This window comes from Littorina saxatilis, linkage group LG12, assembly GCF_037325665.1.
Source record: "Littorina saxatilis isolate snail1 linkage group LG12, US_GU_Lsax_2.0, whole genome shotgun sequence".
Lineage (NCBI taxonomy): Eukaryota > Metazoa > Mollusca > Gastropoda > Littorinimorpha > Littorinidae > Littorina > Littorina saxatilis.
The window spans coordinates 15,941,396-15,968,126 of NC_090256.1; the positions used below are offsets into that span (position 1 = coordinate 15,941,396).

Sequence of the window (26,731 nt, forward strand, 5' to 3'; positions counted from 1 at the left end):
ACATTTAGTCAAAACTTGACTAAATGTAAAAAACAAGTCACAAACCTGCAACAATCGCAGGTCAGAAAGGTAATACTCGCAACCAAAACTTGCCACAAAGCGGCTCACAAGATAAGGGTGTCGATGCCACAAAGTGACTTTTCTTCACTCTTCATTACATGTCATAGCTGCCAACCTTCTGAAGTCAAAATCCAAGAGCCAGGGGGACCGTTTAGTCTTGAATATGAGCAGGGAGAAGTTGTAAAATTCAGGAGATTCCCGGAAAATCCGGGAGGGTTGGCAGCTATGACATGTACACACAACGTATATATGTATTAATTGTGAAGAACATTGACCCAACAGAGAGCATGACATGGTTTGGTATTAACACACACAATCTAAACAATCTAAACACTTGTCGTCAAACAAAGGGGGCATATCAGAATGGGGGGTACTGTACGGGTGGGGGAGTTAAGACAGCAGATAACTAACAAATGCATTGTTTAAACAAATGAGAACCTGAGTGTAAGGTCACACGGAACATGACGGAGACACTCGTTTCCACACTAGACTAGAGCGCGTCACTCCGCTATCACAAACTCTACCAAACCCACACGTTGCATAAGGTCTCACACTTCACTTTCACTCTCACTCTCCACTTGTCAATCTCAAACAACTTACAAAGGAATCCCCCTTTTAAGACCCCCCCCCCCCCCCCCCCCTATCCCCATGTAAGACTTCCCCCCTTTTTAAGATTTTTCAGATTCTCTGTTCATTCCCTCTGTAAGTTTACCTCCATTTTAAAACTCCCTTTTAAGCCCTGATCTTAGTTCTGTAAATGGGGGTTCCACTGATTCAGGAATTTCATCAGGGCCTGCTGTCACTGTGTCTAGATTGAGGGTTGTGTCCTAGCCACTACACCACCCCCAGCCTTGTAACTTCAGTTCCTTGTTCTCCACTCTCTGTTACTGTTAGTTTTTCCCAGCAACAACAAAAAAGAACTGTGGGAAGTTTCTTTTCGCTTACAGGGCATTCTTTCAAATATTTTTGCTGACTAAAATCCCACCATACACAAAACGTGAAAAGTTGACTTGAAACATACATATATCCACCGTTACTTTCAGCTTTCATGTTGCCTCCATCATTGGTAAGGTTTGCAGTTGAGTTCACTTAAGGCCAAGATACACCATCGGTTTCGCCCATACGTTTGAGACCGACCGCCCGAAACTGACCACACACCGATCGTGTGGCATCCGAACCGTACGTCTCACACGCCTGACAGCATCCGCCTCGGCCTGTCTGTTCGAAATACAGCTGGATCTATTCTGAACGGATAACAAGCATCCTCCAGCCAATGAGCGCACGTCTTTCAGTCGACACCCACTTTGCAAATGGCGGTCAGTTCAGCATCAAAACTTGCCGATTCGGAATCGAAATATCTCATCAACCTGAATCTTAGCGACGAGTTGGAATCTATTGAACCATGGAAGTAAAAACTACAAAAACCAGCAACATCAAGACCTGTTCCTGCTGTCCATGCAGCAGACTTCCACGTCAAATGTGGGGTAAAACGACCTTCACCTCGTATGTCTCAGGAGCATGGTGTGGCAAGCGTTCGGTTCCTCTGAGACGATCAGCTCTGACCCGTCCGCCTCAAACGTACGTGCGAAACTGATCGTGTATCTTGGCCTTTGACAACACTTTCATGAAAAAAATTGTTTTTAAAAACACCCACAGTCCCATTCCCACCAGTGTTTGAAGAGTCAGTTCATAGCCAATGGAATAAAGAGTGACATACGCTAGCAATCCTTAAGTGTGCCCATGAAATGATGGCGGATGATGTAGCATGATGAACGTCTGCTTTTCTGAACGTTTTTCTAAGCATTCACTTAACATACTCCTCTATTAAGTTGGACTTTACATGAGAACGTCATCATCATGTTGGACTTGATGTACCTTACCATGATGTTTAACTTCATACACTTCACAACTGGTTTTGATGTGATGTACCTTACCATGATGTTTAACTTTATATACTTCACAAGTGTCTTTGATGTGACCATGATGTTTAACTTTATATACTTGACTTGACTTATTCCTGTAGACTCCCTGTGGAGCATAGGGCCGCAAACTTTATATACTACACAACTGTTTTTGATGTGATGTACTTTACCATGATGATTAACTCATTCGAGGCGCAGCTAAATTTCCCCTGTGTTCCCTGCCAACGCGCGATTTAGAGCCATTTTGAAAAAAATATTAAAAATCAACAACACAAGATAACCTTACATACCTTATGTTTTTGCAAAGTTTGAAACTTACTCTTTTAGAAAATATATGAAACATTTGAAAGTACATACCTTTTGTTGTCTTCATATCCACGCAAAATATCCAATTTGAAGCAAAACAAAAAAACTTTCTACGTCATGGGTTAATCATACACAATGTCATGATCGACACTTGCATTGCCCGAATCATCACCCAAATGATCGTCCATTGGCACAAAATCGTCACCAGAATCTAAAATATCATCTCCACTATCATCATCACTGAGGTCAAGATCAGAACCGTACTGAATAACACGTTCTAGCACTCTTTTCAAGTTACTACGTCTCAGCAGAACGATCCGCCATCTTGGAAAAGTCAAAACACGTGGGTCGCACACCGTCAACAAAATTTTTATTAATCCCAACAATTTAAGGGAAGGAACTGTTTACAGTGAATGGTACCACTGTAGACAGATAGAAGTTCATTGCAGGGGTTGTTTCCCTTGGTCAGCAGGACCGTTTACACCGTTAAAAATTCGTGATATCCGTCGGAACTCAAGTGCCGGCACGCAGCCAACGCTAAACACAGATGTCGGAATTCCAGTTCCGACGCGCCTCGAATGAGTTAACTTTATATACTACACAACTGTTTTTGATGTGATGTACTTTACCATGTTTAACTTTATATACTACACAACTGTTTTTGATGTGATGTACCTTACCGTGATGTTTAACTTTATATACTATACAAGTGTCTTTGACGGGACGTACTTTACTGTGATTGCACTCCATAACAACATTTGACTTTTCGTTCTCTATCATTTTACTTCACTTGACTTTTGCTATTTGCTTTGTATCTTGGGCAAGACACACTTTACCATTATCTTTGACTTGACATACCCCACCGCTGTGGTTGACTTGCCGTACTTTACCCATATGTTTCCCTCCACATACACCACAATGTTTTTGACTTGACAAACTTGATCCTGATGTTGGACAGAATGTACTCCAGGTGTTGTTGACTTGATGTAGGTGACACCATGACACGTAGAGCAATCCTGCTGTCAGTGTCAGTGTGAGGGTTGCAGCGGGTGTGGCAGGGGGGATGGTGGTGGCGTGACTCAGAAAGACATCTTGAGGCCGTTGTCCTCATTGTCGTCGCTGTCCTCGTCGGTGTCGGGCTGGCGGCACTCAGCCGTGGTGTACATCTTGACGATGCGGTTGGCCTCCCTATAGCCCGTTAGTAGCGCTCCGTGCGTGGTGGAGTAGAACCGGGGGTGGGTGGCCTCCCCTCCGAACAGCACGCTCGGCTGCAACAAGAACACAACTAACCCATTATAGATGCCCTCATCAGCAGCATTTACATTTTTTTTAAACACAGTGATGCCCTGAACAGCAGCATTTTTTTTTAAACAATTCATTAAAGATGCCCTAAGCAGCAGCATTTAAATAACAAAACCATTCTTTCTTTCTTTATTTGGTGTTTAACATCGTTTTCAACCACGAAGGTTATATCGCAACGGGGAAAGGGGGGAGAGGGGATAGAGCCACTTGTCAATTGTTTCTTGTTCACAAAAGCACTAATCAAAAATTTGCTCCAGGGGCTTGCAATATATTACCTCACTGGGAGAATGCAAGTTTCCAGTACAAAGGACTTAACATTTCTTACATACTGCTTGACTAAAATCTTAACAAAAATTGCCTATATTCTATAAAAGAAGCACTTAACCAGGGTAAAAGGAGAAACAGAATCCGTTAGTCGGCTCTTACGACATGCTGGGGAGCATCGGGTAAATTCTTCCCCCTAATCCGCGGGGGGTAACAAAACCATAAACCATGCCCTTCTCAGCAGCATTTAAACAACTTAACCATAAAACATGCCCTTCTCAGCAGCATTTTAATAACAAAACCATAATGATGCCCTTCTCAGCAGCATTTAAATAACTAAGCATTCACCATGCCCTCATCAGCAGAGCATAAATTAAATACAAAAACATGCAACTCCAAAACAAGGAAGGAAAATGTTTAACTAAAACATGGGTGGGAGCCCCAAATGTTGCCACGACTGAACATTTTGGAAGGCCGGGGTCCAGGGGCCGCTAAGGCTCCGGCGGGGTGCAGGGGCAGCGCCCTTGCTGGGGGGTCGAAAATGAATTTTAGCATTTTAGGGAGGGTTTAGGTGGCCTCTCCCGACTTGTAAATTTTAGAACAAAGTTTAACAAGCTTTTTGGAGATGCATAATATATATACATCTTGTAAACTTGAACTGAAGGTTTTTGTAACTGACCAGCTGAAAATTAATTTTAGCATTTCACAAGGGGGCTATTTGAGCCTCTGCTGGCTTTAAAACTGATAACAGCAAACAAACAACAACAAATGGGGGAGGGATGGGGGTAAAGGGGGGGGGATGAGAGAATGCACAAAATCAAAAACCTCTATACTTGAAGATGTTTGGTTGTATCACTATTGCTAGGAGGTCTACAAAAACAAGTGGTAAACACATTTCAAGAAGGGCCTTTAGAAGCTCCTATAAGCTTAAACAAAATCTTAAAATTGGAGATGCACAAAAGTAAAAAATCTTGTAAACTTGAAGGTTTTTGTAACTAACCAGCTGAAAGTGAATTTTTAGCAATTCAAGAGTTGCTATTGCTGGTGGGACTGGGTGGCCGAGTGGTAACGCACTTGCACTCGGAAGCGAGAGGTTGCGAGTTCGACCCTGGGTCAGGGCGTTAGCAATTTTCTCCCCCCTTTCCTAACCTAGGTGGTGGGTTCAAGTGCTAGTCTTTCGGATGAGACGAAAAACCGAGGTCCCTTCGTGTACACTACATTGGGGTGTGCACGTTAAAGATCCCACGATTGACAAAAGGGTCTTTCCTGGCAAAATTGTATAGGCATCGATAAAAAATGTCCACCAAAATACCCGTGTAACTTGGAATAATAGGCCATGAAAAGTAGGATATGCGCCGAAATGGCTGCGATCTGCTGGCCGATGTGAATGCGTGTTGTATTGTGTAAAAAAAATTCCATCTCACACGGCATAAATAAATCCCTGCGCCTTGAATATGTGCGCGATATAAATTGCATAAAATAAAAAATAGAAAATAAAAAAAATAAATCCCTGCGCTTAGAACTGTACCCACGGAATACGCGCGATATAAGCCTCATATTGATTGATTGATTGATTTAAGCCTCTCCTGGCTTTAAAACTGAAAACAGTACACACTTTTTTTTTTTGGGGGGGGGGGGGGGGGGGGGGGGATGAATGCACAAAATCAAAAACCTCTATACTTTAAGGTGTTTGGTTGCATCACTCTTGCTAGGGGATCTACACAAACAAGTGGTAAACAAATTTCAAGAAGGGCTTTAGAAGCGGCTTAAACAAAAACTTAAAACTGGAGATGCACATAATTAAAAAATCTTGTAAACTTGAAGGCATTTGATTTCATCACCTACTTTTGTCTTTGTTTAAAACAAATGTTTACTGCATTAAAGGAAAATCGCCATGCAAACAAAGCAAACACAGAAAATAACAGTCACCTCCCTTGTACTACACATCTTTACTTGTAGCTTATGATTTTATCATTGCAGGTGGTATATTCTCAAATAATTGTTGAACCATAGCTTCAACAATTCAACACCTTCAAAAGGGCTAACTGCTCAGGTTATAAAAGAAGAAGGTTTAGACAAAAACAGAAACCACCAGAGTTATATCCCTTGCTAATGCTATACACAGTCTTCTGATGCTGCTTTTCAATTCATCATTTCAGGAGTTTCTTTCTTTCTTTATTTGGCGTTTAACGTCGTTTTCAACCACGAAGGTTATATCGCGACGGGGAAAGGGGGGAGATGGGATAGAGCCACTTGTCAATTGTTTCTTTTTTTTTTTTTTTTGTTTTTTTTGGGTCCTTACACCTGTTCCTTGTTCCGGTATTCTCTCACGCCGCCCCGTCCCTGCATTCGCTGCTCCATCCACATCTGAATTTCGTTCCGCTGCCAGACCTGTCGATTTTACAGACGCTCCAGGGAGGGATGTCGGGTCGTTGCGGTAGGCTACCCTCGGAAGTTGACACTGCACTTCTGCTGAGTCACTTCGATGGTGTTCAGTAGTGGGTCTGTCCCGAGCTAACGGACTCAGCCCACTACCTACTATGCCCCCTACTAACGACATTGACTGCTAAGTCGCGGAGCCAGACTAAGTGAGCGTCCCCTCCAGAGAGCAAACCGCCACCACGTCCCTCCGTCGACCCCCCAGAACGTCACACGTTGAAGGCTGACAGCAGAAGTACTATTCAGGGAAGGATGGAACAGGAACAATGAGACCAAGGTCACCATGAGAGCTCCGGGCATGAAGGGCCACAAGAGCAAGGACATTTTATAATTTTGGATGATTAATGAGATGAGGATGATTATAATGATGATGCTATGGATTTCCAATTTGGTTTGAGACTACGTGACAGGGCAGCACTCTACGCTTACTGTCATAATATATCCTGGTGTCAACCAGGCCCGAGAACTGCTGCACCTGCGGTGTTGGTCAGGTATACAGAACCTGAGCACCCTCAAAGTCGCATTCGTTAAGTGAATGACACTCGGCTGTGTGATTCCAGCCTTCCCATAGGAACCATAGCACTTCCACTCTGGGTAGGAGCCGACCGTAGCCCGAAAAACCCACATGACCTGATGGGATTCGAACCCACGACCTCCCGGCCCGCAGCCCGATGCGCTAACCACTGCGCTACGGGGGCTGGTGTCAATTGTTTCTTAATAAAATTTCCCAGTTTACCTTACTTTCCATTCCTCTCACCCTTCTTCCACCAGTTTCTCAGACTGCGCCGCATCTGTTCTGACACAGATGACTTTGAAGAGAAAGCAGCAGAAATGTCTGATTTCTTCCTTCAACGTGACTACCCATCCAGCCTCTTGAATGTGGCCTTAAATAAAGTTCGTCGTATACCGAGACAGGAAGCTCTGCAGCCATCATCCACCTCAGACAGATCAGACAGACCTGTGGCAGTTCTGACCCACCATCCCCACAACCTACCTGTTCGCCACATTCTGAAAACTAATTGGTTCATCCTTAAGTCCAGCCCCTCTGTTGGTGACACTTTCAGCCTGCCACCCTTGTTGGCCTCCCGACGGGACTGCAACCTTAGAGATTCCCTGGTTCGATCCTCTCTTCGTTCGCCAGTTCCCCTACAACCCGGCACAAACGCATGCCAGAACCCTCGTTGCCACACCTGCCCCCACATTTGCCATTCTAATACTCTGACCGGCCCCAAAAAAGATTTCAAAATTAAACACACGTTCTCTTGCACCAGCTGCAACCTCATCTATGCCATATCCTGTCTCAAATGCCCCAAAGTACTCTACATTGGTGAGACCGAAAGAACCCTCTCTACCCGCTTCACCGAACATCTGGCAGATATTCGGCATCGCCGCTGTAGGTCTGTTGCCCAACATTTCAACAGCAGTAACCACACCTCCCTGGATGCACGTGTGAAAGGTGTCTGGCAAATGTACAGCACCTCCACAGACAGAAAACAAGTAGAGTCGAATTTCATTTTATCCCTGGGCACATCCACACCCGACAGTTTGAATGCGAAAATGTGATGTACTTGTATTCCCCAAACATTCTGTGGATTTACGGTACGTGTGTGTGTGTATTTGTATCTGTGTGTGTGTTGTGTGTGTTTCTTTCTGTGTATGTTTATGTGTTTGGTTTTGCGTGTGTGTGCGTGTGTGTGTGTGTGTGTGTGTGTGTGTGTGTGTGTGTGTGTGTGTGTGTGTGTGTGTGTTTGCGTGCGTGTGTTTTTCCTCTCCCCCTTTTTTCCCTCCCCCCCCCCCCCCCCCTTTATGAGTGTGTATTACTTTTAGTCTGTATGCCTGTGCCCTTGACATCATCCAACCACTTCTCTCCCCTTTCATTCATTTCCGTTCCTAGAGTTCCTTCCCCTCTTTGCATGTTTCCCCTCCATTTTCTTTCAAACCCTGTTCGTTCCGTGTTGCGTCTGCTTTTTGTTGTCTTTTGTGTTCTTTTCCTGATGAAGCTTCCAGAAGCGAAAATTCGTAATCGTCTTGTGTCGTCTTTGTATTGGTGAGTACAGTAATCCTTTGTTTTTTTAACTTTGTTCATCTTACCACAGTCACTTCGTTGTTTAGAATTGTTTCTTGTTCACAAAAGCACTAATCAAAAATTTGCTCCAGGGGAATTGCAACGTAGTACAATATATTACCTTACTGGGAGAATGCAAGTTTCCAGTACAAAGGACTTAACATTTCTTACATACTGCTTGAGTAAAATCTTTACAAAAATTTACTATATTCTATACAAGAAACACTTAACCAGGGTAAAAGGAGAAACGGAATCCATTAGTCGCCTCTTACGACATGCTGGGGAGCATCGGGTAAATTCTTCCCCCTAACCCGCGGGGGGTATTTCAGGAGTTATATTCTAAAATTATTGTTGTATCATAGCTTGAATTAAAAGAGAAATATGTTTAAATTAAGCGTGTTTCACTTGCAAACTTTCTAAAGGACTCAAATGTATCAGAATGTAAATACCACTAGTTCACAAATTAGGAATACCATTTTTTTTCTACCACACCACTTAAGGTCTCTGAATCCCTGCAAGTGGGGTATATAAAGTTGTGGGTGAGCAGAACACCCCCCGGGGGCCCGGGTAGCTCAGGTGGTAGAGCACTGGACTTGTGATCGAAAGGTCGCTGGTTCGAATCCGGGCCGGGACGGATACCACCTAAACACGCATACACTTGTGTATCTCATCTAAAGTCGGGTTAAAACCTGGGAACATGCCCCTAATGGCTTTGCCGTGAGGGCGTAAAACTTGAATTTCATGCGCACGATAAAGATCCCAGGGTCACAGCAAAAGCCTCAGGCCTTGGAAACACGAATGCATGCATGCAAAAATATGAAGCCCGGGTGTCCGTTCGGCCAACAGCCAATAAAGTAACCATTTCAGCACTGACCCAAGACGAGTTGTCGGGCAGACAGCCGTACCTCATATTTGTTTCCACTACCACACTCATACATTTGCTTTGTAGTGTATTAGTGAAGGACAATCGATCCAAAAATGTTCGAACCGAGAGAGGAAAAATGGCGGCCGGCCGGACATGTGCTAAAAGTCCGACCACTAGCAGACGGATCTCTTCGGTCGAGACTCACACACTTTCACAAATATCTTTTGATAGAATTCGTTATTCAACAAGTTGTCGGACAGACAGTTGTATGTTACAGTTATCTACACATGCGCTCAGCTCTCATTGTTAATTTGCATCAGATTAAAGAACTATGGACCAGAAAAGTTTCGAATCGAAGAATGTTTCGTTCTGGCCGGCGTAACACTCGCGCATGCGCATTGAGCCCCCACAGTCATGAGGCACATGAAAATTAGTAATTAATGCGTGAAAATTACGAATTTTTAGTTTTGGCACAAGTAAGCCGTTAGAAAGCGAGCCGAAACTGAAAATTAGACATTAACACTTGAAAATGAGTTATTAACTCGTGAAAATTAGTAATTAACACGTGAAAATTAGTAATTTTCACGTCATAATTGTAATTTTCTTGTGAAAATTAGTAACTTTCACAGGTTAATTACTAATTTTTAGTTTTGGCGCTAGTAAGCCCTCATAACATTTGCCAGGATGACATGACATAGCTGCTCCCTACATGTCACTCAATTTGGTCAATTTGGTTATGGTGAAAGGTAGTTGACCTTCTGTACACAGAACGGAGTGTAAACAACAGCTGCCAGGGATTAACAAAAAAATGGTAAAAAGAGAAATTCAAGTTTTACGCCCTCACGGCAAAGCCATTAGGGGCATGTTCCCGGGTTTTAACCCGACTTTAGATGAGATACACAGTTGTATGCGTGTTTAGGTGTTATCAGTCATCTGCACTCAGCTCTCATTGTTAATTTGCATCGGATTAAAGAACTATGGACCAGAAAAGTTTCGAATCGAAGGATGTTTTGTTCTGGCCGGCGTAACAGTCGCGCATGCGCATTGAGCCCCCACAGTCATGAGGCACATGAAAATTAGTAATTAAGGCACTTATGGCAGAATGACCGAGGGGGAGGGAGATGGATACCATCTCTGGGTCTGCACATAAGGTTGACCTGTGTCCATCCCGGCCCGGATTCGAACCAGCGACCTTTCGATCACAAGTCCAGTGCTCTATCACATGAGCTACCCGTACCCCTCTAAGGTAAAAAAAAAATTTAAAAAGATTTTCAAAAAGCCAAAATTCTTCCTGGGACGTAAATCCGTCAGGGATGGAAGATATCCCACCCCTGCTAAAATCAAGTACAAAACATTCACACACAACAGAAGTACATGGGGTGTCACTGACCTTGGGTTGTCCCTTGGACTTGAGTGGCTTGCTGAGCTCTGTCACGTCCTCCTGTGACGACCCCACCTTGATGAAAGAGTAGGATCCCCGCGTCAGTGGGTTGGTTCCCCATCGGGTCCTGCACACACACATACAACACTCTCACTTTAACACACTGCTCCCATGGAACTGGAGTAGAAATGAAAAAGCTGTCTGGGGTGGGATAATCGGATGGCGACAGCCGATGTTAACTTCTGGGTCAACAGACACTCACACTGAGACGCCGTGATGAAACAACATCTTCCAATTAATAAAGTCTTTATCATTTACATGTACTCCGTATCAATTGTTCTTCAAAGTATCGTTGAATCGTTCTCAATGTCATTGAACCAACTAACTTTGCACCGATGCTGTCTATCCTTGGCTTGATGTTCTTTTTCACCTTGTTCAACTCTGTGTTTGTGGAAAAAAGGATTAAATGAAGCTAATGGTCACGAGAGAAAAGCGAGGTAAAGTCTGGAGACTTTGTGCTGCGTCAAGCAATGAAAGGAGCAAGTACTGGACTGATCCACACCGACTCTGTGGATAGCAATTTTGACATTGAATTCGGGTTTTGAAGTGTCTACTGTCTATACCAAAAATAGGATATATATATAATTATATTCAACATGCTTAGATAGACAGAAAAAGGTACTTAGTTTAAATCCCATCTAAGGAAACTGTTACTACGCATACCAGAAAAGGGAGCAGTGCTGCCTTAACCAGGTATGGATGAACACAAGGTCAGGTATGGATGAACACAAGGCCAGGTACGGATGAACACAAGGCCAGGTATGGATGAACACAAGGCCAGGTATGGATGAACACAAGGCCAGTGATCGTGCAAGTAGATGTTATGGGATCCGACACTGACCAAAAGGCAACAAGAATAAATCCCACACAAAACAACTTAATCACGGCAACCACTCAAACTAACTAATTAATGACCAAAACACACAACAGCCATTCTTTAATAAGAACAAGAAAAGCAAATGCTTTACACGACTCTCCTTCGCCATGTCCACTGGGGTTGTGTAGGTCTTAAAAGGAGAAGAATCCACTACCTATGACCTCGAGAATGAACACAAAAGCCATTTTAATGATTAGCACTTCAGCTCCAGTTTCTTTTTCATTATAACAAGAAACAAGATCATTCAGCTGATGAATTCAAGAACTTGAAGTAACCAACTGAAAGAATTACATTGCAAAGACAACTTTGACTAATGACACTTGATACATGAAATTTACTGTTGCCTTGGGATCTTTGGAGCCCTAAAAACACCTGAAGGTCCATTGTCAAGGCTAGCATGCTTCTATTTTTGTCTCCTTGCTTTTTGGCCTGCGCTTCTGTTTTTCTCTGTACAATGCCTGATACTCTGCTTCTAGCACATCATGTCAGAATAGCAATATAAACGCTATTATGTTTTCAGCATAGCAATAGGGTCCGATATTTAGATAAGACAAGCATAATGCCGACGAGTCGAAGACAAGTCACACTGAACACACAATAGCTGTTAATATCGCGAAGTCGACTTCCCAACAGTTATTCCCCTTGCGACAGAATGCGTCTGAGCAACAGAGTTTTCTCCCTTGCAGTGTTCTGCTCTATATATACTGCGATGTGTTACAAAGAAATGCAAACAGTGTGTCTGGGTGGGTTTTTTTTTTCAATAGTAACTCTACACAAGAGCTTCTCCTGTGAAAATAATGAATAAAATAAACAAGAATAAAAAACGCTCGTGCTGGACCCAAGTACTCTTCAGACTGGCTCGCTCCCCCAGTATGAACGTTTTTGTCTTGTGCACGTTTAAGACCAAGTTATTGATCTGTGTGAATTACAGGCATTCCCTTTGCTATATAAATACATTGCATGCGAGCCGAGGATGTGCGTGGTGACTGGCCTTTCTCTTTTATTTGATCACAGTGAAAATGCACACACACATTCACACACACACACACTCTCTCTCCCTCACTCCCTCTCTCTCTCTCTCTTTCTTACACACACACACACACACACACACACACACACACACACACACACACACACACACACACGAGAACAGACTCATGCACGCGCACACACACACACACACACACAAAATCACTCACACACACAAACAGTAACACTAACACATGTGCACAAAATGAACACACACACACACACCGCGAGAGAAAAAGACGTTTTGACCGTGACGTAATCTTTTTATGACGCTATATTTCTCGTCAATGTGTGACGAGTTCGGCTGTTCTATCAGACTGCCTGGCTGGCTGTGGCTCCGCGAATTCCTCCCACCGCCAAGTCGGTTTTTTGTGGTTTATTTCGCATTTAGGTCCCAGGTAACATTATGAAGTTTTAATACGATCAATCGGACCTATTATCAAGTTAGTGTATCAACTTTTGAACGAACTGCGCCCAGTAGTTTCCCAGCAATAAGCTGTCAAGTGGAGAAAGACAGACAGACAGACAGACAGACAGACAGACAGACAGACAGACAGACACACAATTAAAGTCTGCTGAGCCCTTGTACTAGCTTACTCGGGGATAAACTGACTGCATTTATTAAAGGCACAGTAAGCCTCCCATAAACCATCACAGAGCTCCCCGAGCGTCTATATACAGTACAAGCATACCTTCCATTTGAACGCTCACCGAACGGGAACATCCTGGCTGCTTTCTGTCGAGCGTGAGAAATGTTCAAAGAATTTATTTTCGTGGACTTGCTCCTCTACAACAATGGCGCCTCGTTTTGGTGCTGGACGGCTGTTATGAATATTCAATACCGGAAATCACGCCCGGACATTAAGCCTCCCGTAAACCATCACAGGTACTGTCAGGCTTTTACATACAGTACAAACACCCTTCCAATTGAACGCTCACTAAACGGGAACATCCTAGGTGCCCTACGTAAAGAGCGAGCAATTTTTAAAGAATTAATTTTGCAGATTGTCTCGAACACTTTTTGGACCCATCCTGAACTCAGGTCAAAAATGAGTTACTTCCCTTCGGGTCTCATTCTATCGATGTAAACTGGCGATCCGTGGATCGATGATTATCAGAATGTTTTGGACCGTGGTGCGTTTTTGCGCAAGGCCTAACTTTTAAAATCTAAATAATAAATTGACAGCTTGTTACACAAACATTCTTTAATCATAAAAGAATTCTTTTTTCATCAAGACAAGATCAGTACAATTCGAAGTTGTGAAAGTTTGAAAAAAGAAAAGCCCGGAAGCAGGGTCACGCAAGGGTCGTAGCAGACGACGGTTTATGCATATCGCCGTTCCTCTCAACAGTCAAAAGCCATCGCTAGAGTTCTTGTGAACCACAGCCGTTTGTTTCGTGCATAAAAACGTGCTATTGTAGATAAGCTCACATCGAGTTGCATTCAAATGACTAACTGACGACTACATTGTGAAAAAGGGAAACTGGATCACACGGGTTCACGATGGCTCAGGGGTAAGATAAACCACGCAAAAATAAATTCTTTGAAAATTGTTCGCTCTTTACGGAGGGCACCTAGGATGTTCTCAATCGGTGAGTGTTTAAATGAAAGAGTGTTTGTACTGTGTGTAAAAGCCTGACCGTATCTGTGATGGTTTACGGGAGGCTTACTGTGCCTTTAACTTCAAATAAATTCAACAAACATGTTAGTTATCCCTACTATTGATAAAATATTAATAAGATTGTATGCGTTTACTCCACACCTTCTTGAGCATACAAATAAGATGTGATGGTATATATAAAATGAGGAGTGACATATTGAGAGCGGAGGCAGGGTTTAGCCTGGGAGAAAAAGGCAATGAGACATAGTCGAAGGCAAGAAGCGTCAAAGATGCATGTACGCGTTAATGATCAAAGATGCAAAATGGTGCAATATGGTGCCATCTGAGAATTAGCCACTATATCGTGTTATCTGTGTATGTGTGTGTGTGAAATCCAATGCAAAGTGTACTTTTGGTGGCGCAGTGGTACGTAATCTCAATGCGCCCTTTGACGCACTGAAGGGAATTAATGCCTAGATGAAACCCTGCGGAGGGTTCTACAATATATATACACCTACTCCAACCACTACCACGAAGCACCTGCTTGCAACCAGACACACCTAACCACCACGGCATCACTTTGCATTGCGTGTGTCATGTTTATTTGTAAGAATACCTGTATGCCTGTTGTAATGTTGAATGTATACTTGATGCACTATTGTTCCCAGGCCTCGGTCAATGCCCTCTTACTTCTTCTTACATTTAGTCAAGTTTTGACTAAATGTTTTAACGTAGAGGGGGGGAATCGAGACGAGGGTGTGGTGTATGTGTGTGTAGAGCGATTAAGAGAAAACTACTAGACCGATCTTCCTGAAATTTTACATGGGAGTTCCTGGGTATGATATCCCCAGACGTTTCTTCATGTTTTCGATAAATGTTTTTGATGACGTCATATCCGACTTTTTGTGAAAGTCACGCTCTCATTTTTCAACCCAATTGGTTGAAATGATTATTCGACGAAGCCCAGACTTTGGTATTGTATTTCAGTTTGGAGGCTTACAAATCAATGAATGAGTTTGCTCATTAAAGTTGTCATTAAAATCGAATTTTCGCAAACAGATTTAAAATTGATTGCATCGTATTCTTCATCACATTCTGAATCTATATACATATGTCATGTTTACTCTTAAAATGTGATCACAATTAACAAAAATAGATTAATTAGTCTTACGATTAAAATTTAAGAAATCGATCGAAAAATGATTTCATCTTATTCTTTATCGTTTCCCGATTCCAAAAACATTAAGATATGATAGGTTGTATTCAAAACAAGCTCAGAAAGTTAACACGAATACAGAAAAGCGCGCTTTCCTGCTTAGCACAATACACTACCGCGCTATTCGGGCGTGTGCATATCACTGCGTTTTGCACGTGGGAGGTGAGCGATTTCCTTCTCGCGGTGATTGACGAAGCTGTACTGTCTTAGTGAAAAAAATACAGTGCATTCAGTTTCATTCCGTGAGTTCGACAGCTTGACTAAATGTAGTAATTTCGCCTTACGCGACTTGTTTTTTAATCTGACCGTCATGGCCACTGCAGCACAAAGCCAATGACGCAGCGGACACAGGGTGCCAGTGGTCAATGACCTGGCCTCTCAACTCTGACCTTGCCACCGACAAGTGACCTCCCACCCCTCGGGGAAGGAATAAATCAAGAATGCCAACACCCAACATAAGCCTGCAGAACTGAAGGCACCACTGACGAGCAAAGTGGGAAAACAACAGCTGCGTTAGGAAGAGAAAACACCGTCCTCCCTGCGTCAGTGTGAGTAGTGTCTGCTGGATGCGTGCAGTGTATTGTGCTGACTCGGTTCATACACCTGTCAAGCCAAGGTCATGACCTCACCTGTTTCGAATGCCTGATCACAACACACACACAACGTCATCCACAACGTCATCTTCAAGTCACTAAGACAATCCAGGTTCAATGCTAACACCCTTAAAAGTGAAATAGATGTGTGTGTACTGTACATGTGACTACCTGCCCTATCCAAACCATGCATGTTAACACTGTTTTGTGTGTGTTACATCATACATTACATGTGATGTGTTTTATGTCAGTGTGCCTGAAGCTAAACTAAAGCACCTACTCCCCTCACAAAGCAACGAATGCTTTGCAGAAATTACAAAATTTCACCAAAAACTCAACCACTTTGGCAAATACTGAAAGATATATCATATATATTTTCAAGATGCTGATAATAACACACAGCCATGAATTATTCGACTGATGATTAACAAAGAATGTCGCTGAAGAATGGTTGACTGTAACTGAGCCAGCTTCCCCATAATACTTCACACCAGTCTGATATGTTATTAATCAGAGGCAGCTGGCCCTAGTATAACCTTTGATCCCTGGGACAGGCTGATCTTTTTTAACCCAGTGTGGGATTTTCAGTGGGGCGACCACCCCCAACCCAGCGCGTCCCCGGGTGGCGGATAGGGGAACGGTCTTCAGATATGGAGATCAGCCGCTTGCGGCCGCGGACCAAACTGGCTCCGGGTGGGATCCCGGAAAATCCTCCCCCCTGTGCTCTCAGGGTAGGACGTACGGGCCATGAGCTAAGGGTGAGGTAACCCCGACAGAAAACCCCGAATGCTGAAGACGGAGGACCCGGGCCGCACGGCGCATTCTAACAAACCACGGGTACACGCACTTACGCAAATTTGGACCAAACTATACGGCAGTCGACAGGAGTTGGAGAAAACGACAACATTTATCACCCGTGCAGGACTGATTGTGTAACCTCTGCGAACGCCAAGAAGAAGAAGAAGACCTTTGATCCAACATAATGGACCCAAAGTCAACCAGCGAAAGAACCTGAATTTGTCTAGCCTTGCACCCACAGCACGTCAGTGAAACAGAGGGTCATTCACCATACAAAACCATTTTAGTCCTCTGCAACTGTGCCAGTTACAACCCCTCTGGGCACACCACTCGAAGGGGGGGGGGGGGGGGTGTGTTGTTGGCACTGGCTCAACAAGCACAGACAGTACATGTGTAGTCAGTAGGTACATAACGCCAGCCACTGGCAGCTAGCCACAGGTCAATATTCCACAGCCTGTCGACCTTGACCGGTCTGCAAAGTCCCGCTGCTTCCCTGTCTACCATTCTTTCTTTCCCTGCCTACCATTCTTTCCCACTTTACAGCACCCGTTGCAGCACAAATCTTGTGTTTCCCAATCCATTTTCAAGACCAGGGAGTTGAACCATTGTTCAGCCAATGTGGATACCATACATGTAGAACTTAAAGTTGGTTCGCTTGTTGACACGCTTTGTGATCAGTAAGCAACCTTGCTGTACATACCTTTTCACAGTAAAAGTATGTATTACATTGTGACACTTCGTATTCTTTTTAACAAGCCTTGGTCTTCAGTCAATGAGTCATTTACGCATACTTTTTTGATCCAATGTACTTTTTTCACCACAGGCCGTGTCTCGGATCAACACTGTCAGTGTCAACAGTTTGTGTTACTTTCAACACATAATACACTGTCAAAAGTTCGTGTTACTTTCAACACATGGTACACAGTTTAAGGAAGCTCTGTGTGTCCTTCATCCAACAACCAACCAACCAACCAACCAGCCCCCCCCCCCCCCCCCCCCCCCCAAACAACAAACCATAGGCCGATAGGGTAACCCCAACACCTGCCAACAAAAGAGACCAAGAGAAGAACCAGACTATAGCTGAAGGGACACAATACCGTGACCTACATCCTCCTCTACACAGGGATAAAGACCTTTTTGCAGCAATACAGTATGTGTGTGTGTGTCTATATAATATAATTTATAATTATATACTTTTTAATACACACATAAACTGATAAAGACTATTGTGGCTCAATGTGCAAGGTAACAGCCTGATGTGCACTCAGTACTTGCTAGAAATAAATTGGAAACAGATGAGTTTTAAAAATGTGTTACTGTGTGCCAGATTTTTAACACAATTGTCTCGAAACGAGTTTTCAACCATTGTATTTTTAACACTTAAATCTATTAAACAGTACGCTGATTACTTTCAAACCTCCAAACCAAAACCATTCATTTGTATCACTGAGACGTCCACCCTGTAACGATGCTTCCCACAATACAACAGCTTCATGTCTTCAGTTTAAATCACGTTCACAATTTGACACGATGATGGAAATACTTCTGGAACAAGGCTGTTTGTGTTGCAATGTTTTAGCACTGTGCCCATTACAGTGATTCACTGCATGATCCTCAAAACCGACGTTTATGATGACAGTAACTTCTATTTATAGCCACTGTACACCCCTCAAGACGACATAAGAAGTTGAATAGGCCTAGGGAGGTTGATAAAGTGCGTGTGACTTGGATGATGGACATGACACTGTCTCTCTTTGTTACTTGAAGTGTCACAAAATACAATGAAAAAGTAAATTGTGTAACTTTGACCTCAATTGCAGGCCTGAAAGTGGCGAGTATTTCACTCGCCATGGCGAGTAGAAACATGTAACTAACTGGCGAGTAAAAATGTTCACCTACTCACCAAATGCAAGTAAAGTTGCTGAAACAAATAGTTGGTTTGGTGAGTAAAATTTGCTCTCTGGATAGTATATTTTGAGAAGCACTAGCCATGGGCCAATGCATCATTTTGTGGACTTTCAGTGCTGAATTGTAATACTAGCTGTCTATGTGTGGCATTCCTATAGGTGTATAAGGTCCCGATCTGTGACCACTCCCAGTGGGTCCTTGACTGGTTCACCACAACCTGACCTCTGAGTCTTGACCCGCCCTTCCTTTCCTCACCCCAGTGTAGTAACCAAGCCACTGCTCTACCCTATCTTTTTTCCTTACATTCCACCCCACCCTTTTCCTGTTGTCAGCAAACACACAATGCATAACAGTCACAACCGATCCCAAGACAACCCAGTGAACACACACAACTGGTGAGACAGATCTGTGTTTACCTCTCAACTCTCTATTCCTGCTACATGTATGTATCCAATGTGTCAACATTCTGGAAATTTCCTCTTCTTATTTTCTGATTTCCCCCAAACATCAACTGCTAACCCATCTCTGCATTCAAGTACCATAGTTATTTTTATATTCTGATGGGTTTTCTCAACTGAAGGACCTACCTCATCACAAGCTGTACAATGTTTCTTTTCTTACAAAAAAAGTCATAACGAAAGGTAATTTAGAGCTTCACAAAATTACCGCAACTACGATGCATGCTTTTAAACTAAAGACGCAGAAAGTGAGAGAACACTTAACCATTGGGTTGAATGCTCAGTGAGGCTTATCTTGATTCGAAACTTTTCAGGCCAACTCTTCTTCACGCAGATGCTATGGAAACGTTACTTTAAGGTGTGTGTTGTGGTAGAGAACCCCGAGATTCATCTGCCTGCCTATATAGTCATAACTAACACAAAAAAGGCCATCTGCACAAAGATAATTATGTTTGAGAAAGTGTGCGAGAGATGTGTAACGGATGACAGAGTGAAAATGTACTTTGGCAAAAGCACAGGCATCTTATCCAGGCTCAGCCGTTGACAATAGAAAGTTTTGCATAAGTACAACCTGTAATGTTACGACTTGTCCAGCAGTCAGTGTAGTTCTCACTCACACTCAGAGGACAATAGGTCAGTTGGACCTGGATTAAAACTACCCATAGGTCCAAATCTCCTTGTCCCTTTCAGTAGAAAAATTGAAGGTCAGAAGACCTCCTACATGACATAACTATGGGATGGTTGACCGGCCAGCTGACCAATGTGTCATCAAACCAGTATATATGTCAGAACCAGTATGTCACTATGTGTCAGTGGCCAAATATCAGGGTCTCTGAGAACAACACAAACTTGCTAAGTACTATAAGCAGGGATGTTGCCACAAATTCATACCTATAGGACAAATATCCTGAGCTCTTCGGCATCAATAGGACATTTGACTGCTTTCAGACATTTTAATAGGACATTATAATTGTGAGCAAAACACAAAATTATCATGTGCAAACACACATATTATGCACCAACATTGTGTGCGTATATTGTTTTATTACATTTGTTTCAAACAGGACACACACACAAAAGAAAACAAGTCGCGTAAGGCGAAATTCCAACATTTAGTCAAGCTGTCGAACTAACAGAATGAAACTGAACTCACTGCATTTTTACAGCAAGAGCGTATACTCGTAGCATCGTCAGTCCACCGCTCGATGCACAGGCAGTGAAATTGACAAGAAGAGCGGGGTAGTAGTTGCGCTGAGAAGGATAGCACGCTTTTCTTTATCTCTATTCTTTTTAACTTTCTGAGTGTGTTTTTAATCCAAACATATCACATCTATATATATTTTTGGAATCAGGAACCCACAAGGAATAAGATCAAATTGTTTTCGGAAATTTTATTTTAATAATAATTTTTATATTTTTAATTTTCAGAGCTTGTTTTTAATCCGAATATAACATATTTATAATATGTTTTTAGAATCAGAAAATGATGAAGAATAAGATAAACGTAAATTTGAATCGTTTAAAAAAACAAATAATATTTTTACAGTTTTCAGATTTTTAATGACCAAAGTCATTAATTAATTTTTAAGCCACCAAGCTGAAATGCAATACCAAAGTCCGGCCTTCGTCAAAAATTGCGGGCCAAAATTTCAATCAATTTGATTGAAAAATGAGGGTGTGACAGTGCCGCCTCAACTTTTACAAAAAGCCGGATATGACGTCATCAAAGGTAAATTTATCGAAAAAAAGAAAAAAAAGTCCGGGGATATCATTCCCAGGAACTCTCATGTCAAATTTCATAAAGATCGGTCCAGTAGTTTGGTCTGAATCGCTCTACACACACACACACACACACAGACAGACAGACAGACAGACACACATACACCACAACCCTCGTCTCGATTCCCCCCTCTACGTTAAAACATTTAGTCAAAACTTGACTAAATGTAAAAACTAAACAAGTCGCGTAAGGCGAAATTACTACATTTAGTCAAGCTGTGGAACTCACAGAATGAAATTGAACGTAGTCCGCCGCTAGTGCAAACGGCACTGAAAGTGACGAGCCTGTTTGGCGCGGTAGCGATTGCGCTGTGCTTCATAGCACGCTTTACTGTACCTCTCTTCGTTTTAACTTTCTGAGCGTGTTTTTAATCCAAACATATCATATCTATATATGTTTTTGGAATCAGGAACCGACAAGGAATAAGATGAAAATGTTTTTAAATTGATTTAGAAAATTTAATTTTGATCATAATTTTCAATTTTTTTAATTTTCAGATAACATATATATATATATATGTTTTTGGAATCAGAAAATGATGAAGAATAAGATGAATGTAAATTTGGATCGTTTTATAAAAAATATTCTTTTTATAATTTTCAGATATCTAATGACCAAAGGCAAAGTCATTAATTAATTTTTAAGCCATCAAGCTGAAATGCAATACCGAAGTCCGGCCTTCGTCGAAGATTGCTTGGCCAAAATTTCAATCAATTTGATTGAAAAATGAGGGTGTGACAGTGCCGCCTCAACTTTTACAAAAAGCCGGATATGACCACAGGCGGAAGGTATCGTCCACTGGACTACTACTATCACAGAAAGACTACAAGGTACGTCACTCACCTTCGAGTCTTCTGTTTTCTTGGAGTCGCTTCCTGGGGAAAAATATTGTTCAAGACGGTTTGCCTCTTCCTACAGTCTGTGTAAGGTCAAATAAATACTGTTGAAGGATTGTTTGAACTGAATGTACCTTTAATTTTCAGCTTCAGTCCCTTGCAGGTTGTTTTTAACCATCATTTGGACATACAGTTCAAACAATCATTCAACTGTATTTATTTGACCTTACACAGACTGTAGGAAGAGGCAAACCGTCTTGAAGTTGAACAATATTTTTCCCCAGGAAGCGACTCCAAGAACACAGAAGACTCGAAGGTGAGTGACGTACCTTGTAGTCTTTCTGTGATAGTAGTAATCCAGTGGACGATACCTTCCGCCTGTGATATGACGTCATCAAAGACATTTATCGATAAAATGAAAAAAACGTCCGGGGATATCATACCCAGGAACTCTCATGTCAAATTTCATAAAGATCGGTCCAGTAGTTTGGTCTGAATCACTCTACACACACACACGCACACACACACATACACCATGACCCTCGTCTCGATTCCCCCTCTATGTTAAAACATTTAGTCAAAACTTGACTAAATGTAAAAAACGACCAAAAACTTCAGCACTATCACGAAAAGAACATTATCAAATATCGCGCTGTCCGAAGGAATGGAGTTCTTATCGGACCATGACCCCGCTCAGTTGAAAACGATAGGACATCTGACCGCAATGCGGCTATGTGAATCAGACATTTGAGCCTTTAAATCGGTCTATGTCCAATGTCCGACGCCTAACGACATCCCTGCAATAAGTATAAGTAAAGATGTCAATTGCTTGAGATGAAGATTACCTGATGACCCTGACTGGAGGAGGAATGTCTTTTTTCAGCATTTTTTTTAGCACCTCAACACAATCCTCGCCGATCTGCTCCTCTGTGAGCGACTCCATGAACAAGGCTTCTTTGCCCGACAGCCAGCCTAGCAAAAAGCAACAGACACCAAACCTGAAATTAATACACACATTTAGCAACTCACGTCAAAGTATTATCACATAGGTATGTGCATCTGGTCAAAGAATAAGTTCAGTTTAGAAGATCAATTTTTATAAGCTAACTCAGTAGCTGGTAGAAAGTTGTGTGCAAGTACAACCTGACACCTGTATGTGCATCTGGTCAAAGAATGACTTCAGTTTAGAAGAGCAATAAGCTTAGCTCAGTAGCTGGCATCAAACCAGTTCAACCAGATACAATTGCTTTCAAGCTATGCCCAGGCTTTACAGAACTAACTCGAATTACTATCACTAACTCTGAAAACCATGGCATGGCACAGACCTACTTGTGTTGGAACTCACCTCTTTGGAGACTCAACACACTAATTGTTCTGGTTCTTAAAACACACACACACACTCACCTAAACACCAACACTCATTTGGTAAGAATTCTAATTCTGCAGATGTTCCTTTTAGCTTTCCATCCCTCATGCTAAACCTACTCAGTACTCTTCACGTATCGATGCCTTTTCTTTCAACAAAACAACTCTAATTTCTAAAGCTTTCTCAAAGCAAACTCAAAGAGGATGACCTAAACTAAAACCTAAAATACACACACTTGAGGAATTGCTGACTCCAAACAGACAATGCACACCCTCAACCAAAAGCAAACTTACAAATGTAAAGAAAATCTTGGCTGCTTACCCACAAGAATCCGTTCATGCACCACCTCAAAAGAGTAGATCTTGCGATACCAACAATGACGCAAGTCCGCTTCGTGCGGTTCGTCCTCGTCCCACAGAATGTTGAGACGAAAGATGTCCGGGCCCACGATGGGCTCCTCAAACTCCAAGAACACTTTGTCCACAATGCCATAGCCCAGCCCGTTGATGGCCTGCACTTTCTGTGTGGGCAGACTGGGGGTGAACATCCGATCACACGCTGCTTTCAAGACACCCAGCGACACGGTGACTATCACATGATTTGCATAGTGTTTCTCTCCGGTCTCCAGCTCCACACACACGGGGTACTTGGACTCCGGCCCCAGGTCCCAGTTAATACAACGTACAGGAGAGTTGAACACAATGTTGTCTTTGGGAATATCTTTGCGCAGAATGTCCAATATGGTATCAAAGCCGGGTGGAATGGTATAGTGAATGCCGGGCAGGTTTTCATAGCTGCCAAAGTCTTGTAACGCCACCTCATCCAGAGTGTCACAACCACTTATACAACACTCCAACAGCTTTCTGTGACCAAAGATCAAGTCACGTACGTGGCGCTCCCCGTTGGCGTACCTGTCCACCTTCTCGGCGAACTTCCTCTGGAGGAACTGGCCCACAGAGTCGTCGTCCGTGGCCTGCATGTTGTTGGCGAAGAAGTTCTCGCACTGCGTGAGGAGCAGGCCGTAGATCAGGTCCACTTCCTTGACCAGTCTGTCACCCACCACATCCCCGCTCTCCCCGATGAACACGTCCTTGCTGCGTAGACTCTTGTCCTTGTGGCGCATCTGCAGAAGGTGGTTTTCATTGGCGATCTCGTAGATAGGGTTGTTCTCCACGCCGTGGATCCAGTTAGCCCCCATCTCCGCCTTGTTGCCCTCTTCATCTGTGTACACATCTTGAACAAATTAATCAATTTAATGGTGCGATTTTCATACACCATACATCTGCGTACACATCTTGAACAAATTAATGGTGCGGTTTTCTTACACCATACATCTGTGTACACATCTTGAACAAATTAATGGTGCGGTTTTCTTACACCATACATCTGTGTACACACCTTGAACAAATTAATGGTGCGGTTTTCATACACCATACATAGATAGATCTGTGTACACATCTTGAACAAGTTATTGGTGTGGTTTTCATATTACACCATACATCTTGAACAAATTAATGGTGCGGTTTTCATATTACACCATACATCTGTGTACACATCTTGAACAAGTTATTGGTGTGGTTTTCATAGTACACTACACATAGACCTGTGTACACATCTTGAACAAATTAATGGTGTGGTTTTCATATTTATACACCATACATCTGTGTACACATCTTGAACAAATTTTATGGTGTGGTTTTCTTACACCATACATCTGTGTACACATCCTGAACAAATGAATGGTGCGGTTTTCTTACACCATACATCTGTGTATACATGCAGTATTATGTTTTACGATGAAAAGTGGATGCTTGGTTCCTTGTGGGAAAAGGTGATAGCAGTTACACTTCTGAATGTATTATGTTTAGGGGAAGAAAACAAGTGTTGATGCATTTTAATACATAGGTAGATCTCTTTCTGTGTGATGTCTCTGAGAGAGAGAGTGAGACTATTCTCTACTTCTGAGTGTTGGGAAGCCTTAAATAATGTGCACCAATGTTTCCTTTGTAACCTTTTTTTTTTTAATGGAAACCCTGCTATTAGCTGCCACTTTCTTTGTTTCTCCTTCCCACATTGTTATTGACTGTTGCTTGGAAACAAACTCTTTGAGCCTGGTTTTCCCCAACCCTGAAATCGAAATCGGAAATGATCATCCTGGGACTCCGAGAAATGTTCCCTTGCTCTATATGATGTGTCGGTGGTGCAATATATATATAAGCAGTAAGACACCTCTGTGGTAGAGTGTCGAGTGATTCATCACTTTAACTGCTACTTTCAAACTGGCATGACAACCAGTGCCGAAACAGTACTGAGGTACGTGGCAGTGAGTGGGTAAATAAAACAGGTGTGCCCCACAACCATCCCCCACTTCCTCTCTATAGCTTTTCCTCTCCACGCTGGGTTATGATTTATCCCACACTGCCCCTTACACGTAGCAACAATAACCAAGTCTGTTTGAAACGACAGAGAAGGGGAACAAAGACGGGGGAAGCCCAACCACACAGATGTTTCGTCACAGTACTTCTATTTTTAACCTATATCACCAACCCGTCCTTTCCTGACCTTCACCCGAGGGTGAAATGGAAGCTAGTTTTGCGTCTTTCTTGAAACAAGGACCGTTCATTTTCCCCTAACACCTACATGATCCCAAACTTATTCGAAAAGCGTCTTATTCTTAATTCAATTAAAACAAAATAGGAGGCAAATCTCTAAATCGCAGAACGACCTGCGGTGGTAGATCTATCTAGTGACTGTTGGTGTAACCCTTCCCCATTATGCCCATCCCAACGAACACGTAGGACAACTTACCAGTAACTACGCTCCATATTCGACCACCAATGCGGTCTGAAGCTTCAAATATCTTGAAATCTGCAAATCCTTCCTTGGACAGCTTATTTCCTGCGGCAATCCCTGCAATGCCAGCACCAATTATCACAATTTTTGGATCGTCCATAGGACCGTTCTGTTTTTCGTTGCTTTCCATGATTATGAAACGCTCAGCTGTTGCGGCCGGTATACTCCGTTTGAAAGAACAAAATCACCACAAAGGTTCCTAACACTCAACAATCATCAAAATAACAGCGTAGTCCAGTGAACCACAACAACCACAAACTCATCCGATGAGCTGAAATTTTCCAACATGCTGTCTGGAACAGCGTTTACTATAATGCGCTTCGGTCGCTTGTACTGCACACAGCTATAAACGCCTCTGCTGACGTCAGTAAAGGCCGCGCCGCGACGCGAACTTCAGTTCACGATCGACACACAACGCGCAGGGAACATGTGACTCGCTTTGTGATAAAAAAAAATCGCAAGATGAGAACAAAGGTTTTCGGTGCGTTTTCCGTTGTTATGATTTGGTTCGTTGTGTTTCAGACGGAAACAATTGCATCTTTTGTCGTCTGCAAGTTGTTCCAAATGTAGGATTTACAGCGCAAGGGACAGACTAATAAAGTAAAACTTTTAGAAGCTTCTCTTCAGTGTGGAATTTCCCAAAAACCGTGTTCGTATGAATGATAACATTCTGAATAAATAACATTAATTTTGTGCAAGCGATCAGAGGATGTGGGCTCTTTTTTAAAATTGTTTTTAATCATGCCATCATA

At 42.6% G+C, this 26,731-nt stretch overlaps 1 protein-coding gene across 2 annotated transcripts; it reads right to left on the reverse strand.

Annotated features, from left to right (window-relative positions):
• Positions 1–2,320: 2,320 nt before the first annotated feature.
• On the reverse strand, positions 2,321–26,485 carry LOC138981349 (spermine oxidase-like). 2 transcript variants are annotated; one of them, XM_070354235.1, is made up of 5 exons: positions 25,935–26,485; positions 23,448–24,359; positions 22,606–22,732; positions 10,614–10,731; positions 2,321–3,556 (listed from the first exon to the last, which is right to left on the reverse strand). In XM_070354235.1, the coding sequence occupies exons 1-5, from the start codon at positions 26,107–26,109 to the stop codon at positions 3,368–3,370; spliced, it is 1,521 nt and encodes a 506-aa protein (XP_070210336.1). In that variant the 5' UTR covers positions 26,110–26,485; the 3' UTR covers positions 2,321–3,367. The 2 variants fall into 2 exon arrangements, with proteins under 2 accessions (XP_070210336.1, XP_070210337.1); XM_070354236.1 differs by having other exon boundaries at positions 23,448–24,347; positions 25,935–26,484.
• Between the last annotated feature and the right edge of the window lie 246 nt (positions 26,486–26,731).

What these genes read in the sequence shown, in the direction of transcription:
- LOC138981349 (XM_070354235.1), bottom strand. Translation starts at nt 26,109, where the DNA reads ATGGAAAGCAACGAAAAACAGAACGGTCCTATGGACGATCCAAAAATT. An exon ending in GCATGAACGGATTCTTGTGG is followed by an intron (nt 22,733 to 23,447) that starts GTAAGCAGCCAA and finishes GCTTTTTGCTAG; the next exon opens with GCTGGCTGTCGGGCAAAGAA. An exon ending in CCTCCAGTCAGGGTCATCAG is followed by an intron (nt 10,732 to 22,605) that starts GTAATCTTCATC and finishes GTGTGTGTGCAG; the next exon opens with GACCCGATGGGGAACCAACC.